Source organism: Triticum urartu, chromosome 7A (genome assembly GCF_056163025.1).
Source record: "Triticum urartu cultivar PI428250 chromosome 7A, HENAU_Tu73, whole genome shotgun sequence".
NCBI classification, from domain to species: Eukaryota; Viridiplantae; Streptophyta; class Magnoliopsida; order Poales; family Poaceae; genus Triticum; species Triticum urartu.
This window is the reverse complement of record NC_141879.1, coordinates 223,928,070-223,930,250: the sequence shown is the minus strand read 5'-3', so window position 1 is coordinate 223,930,250 and position 2,181 is coordinate 223,928,070. Positions and strand designations below refer to the sequence as shown.

General features: G+C 50.0%; 1 protein-coding gene across 1 annotated transcript; it reads right to left on the bottom strand.

The window, feature by feature from the left end:
- Positions 1-496: 496 nt before the first annotated feature.
- LOC125523693 (26.2 kDa heat shock protein, mitochondrial-like) lies at positions 497-1,578 on the bottom strand. The gene is made up of 2 exons (XM_048688752.2): positions 1,240-1,578; positions 497-1,119 (listed from the first exon to the last, which is right to left on the bottom strand). Exons 1-2 carry the CDS (start codon positions 1,451-1,453, stop codon positions 701-703), a joined length of 633 nt encoding a protein of 210 aa, XP_048544709.2. The 5' UTR covers positions 1,454-1,578; the 3' UTR covers positions 497-700.
- Positions 1,579-2,181: the final 603 nt, after the last annotated feature.

Here is a 2,181-nt window from a genome sequence, read left to right as displayed (position 1 = left end):
TGTTCTTACAAGAAGTAAACACCGAAGACAAACACAAAACATTCAGGGAACCACCAAATCAGGTAATCACATTAAACTTGAAAAAATCAACAAAGCAGGACATAAACAAACAAACGCCCATCTCATGTGACAACTACAAACTGGAACATTTACAGTTCTTACAAGAAGTTAAACTCAAGGATAACCACACAAAATTCACGAAAAAGCAAGCAAGAATCATCAATCAGTAACTGCCCGTTCACCAACTCCATGACGTCAAACTCGAGGAGATCAACCAATTTTTCAGAGAGTAGGCATGAATGCCCAGCTTTTTACAGAAAGCTTAAAGCAAAACAGATCAAGGAGGAGAAAAGATAGACAGGCGAGACTAGCTTAAGATAATCAAAGCGGCTCATCAGGCCAAATTTGAGACAATCAACACAGTTCATGACCAATTTCATCACTAGATTCGTCCAGCACGCCACACTTCAGGAAATCAACAGAATTTCATGACCAGTTTCACCACCAAAGTAAGTTCATCATATGCCAAACTAGAGGAAATTAACAGAGTTCGCGACCAACTTCACCACCAGACCACTACCAACTCGATCCAAGACGATCAACGAAGCAAAACAAGGAAGAAAGACACCAAACATGACCAGATCAACAAGGCATCTCTCACACTCTCGCGCCGGCCATCCTGCATGAGCACTACCACTACCTACTCGACCTTGACGTGGAACACGTCCTTGCGCTCCTCCTCCTTCACCTTGAGCAGGGTCACCCAGAGCACGCCGTTCTTCATCTCGGCCTTGATCTTGTCCAACTTGTACGCGTCAGCGGGCATCTCGATGCGGCGGTTGTACCTCGGCACCGCGGAGTCGTCGTCGCCGTCCCAGGGCTGCTTCTCGCCCTCGCCCTCGACCACCAGGATGTTCTTGTCCGCGCGCACCTTCACGTGCTCCTTGGTCAGCCCGGGCATCGGCACCTTGAGGTACACCGCGTCGTCGTCCTCCTTGGCCACCCAGCGTCCGAGCCGCGACGCCCCAGCAGTGGAGAGGCCGGTCTGAGCTGCAACGTCCTCCATCAGAGACAGCAGACGGGCCATGCTGGTCAGCGCGCCGAGCGGGTCGAGCACGTCTGCAGAATCAACATCAGGGACGGCAAAAGCTCATCAGAAGGCTGATTTGACTCACGGTGTTGAGACTTGAGAACGAACGCAAAGAAACGGCGCGCCACAGGTGGGGAATGGAAGCATACCCTGCGAGAAGGAGCTGGGGATGACGAGGTCGCGGTCGCTGTAGTCGTCGTCGTCGTCGTCGTCGTCGTAGCGGTTGACCTCCTTGACCTGGGTGCTGTACGGGCGGCGGACGGCGTTGACGGCGGGGCAGTGGGGCGCGCAGAAGGCCACGGGAGCACCGGACTTGAGGAGGCCGGCCGGCTCGGCACCCTTGCAAGCGACGGCGGAAGCCATGGGCTCTCTCTCTCTCTTCTTTCTCTTTCTCTTTCTCTCTCCTTTCCCTCTCTCTCTCTCTCTCTTCTGCTGTGATGATTTTGGATTCTTGTGTGAGCGAGGCGGGGTGAGAAATGGAGTGGGTTTTGTAAACCGGGAGCGGAGAGATTTCTTGGGGGAGGGGATGGGGAAACGGGTTTAGAAGGTTCTGGACCGATCGGGTGGGCTCTCGAGCCTTCCAGCAAGATCTGGAGCCTATAGCTTTACAATTCGTGCTGTTTGATATACGATCAGGGCGACGTGGATGGTGCTAGCTTTTGATCTGCTAAGCTACGTCGGACATGCCTGATTTGCTTTTCAGAGTTGGACTGCTTTTGGGAAGAATTCCTACCGTTTGGTGGACTTGATGTCGTCGGTTATATTTTGGTAGACTACATGGAAGCAACATACAGGTGCATTGCTTATGCCAATACAGTGTCGACCTAATAACAGTGTTTAGTTTACTAAACTCTACACGTTCAGCTTATACAAGGCTCCTAAATAACCATCCGAAAATAAATATATAGTAATTGTACTATAAAACCGTGTTAAGTCTACATAATCCATCTTTGTATAATAACCCACAAAATCCAATGTTACCTTTTATTTTGGGAGATAATATACTATTGGGGAACGTCATATTTATAGTAGGTTCTAGTGAATGCTCTACTCTGCCACCAGATCATATGCACGGATCTTAGCACAAGATG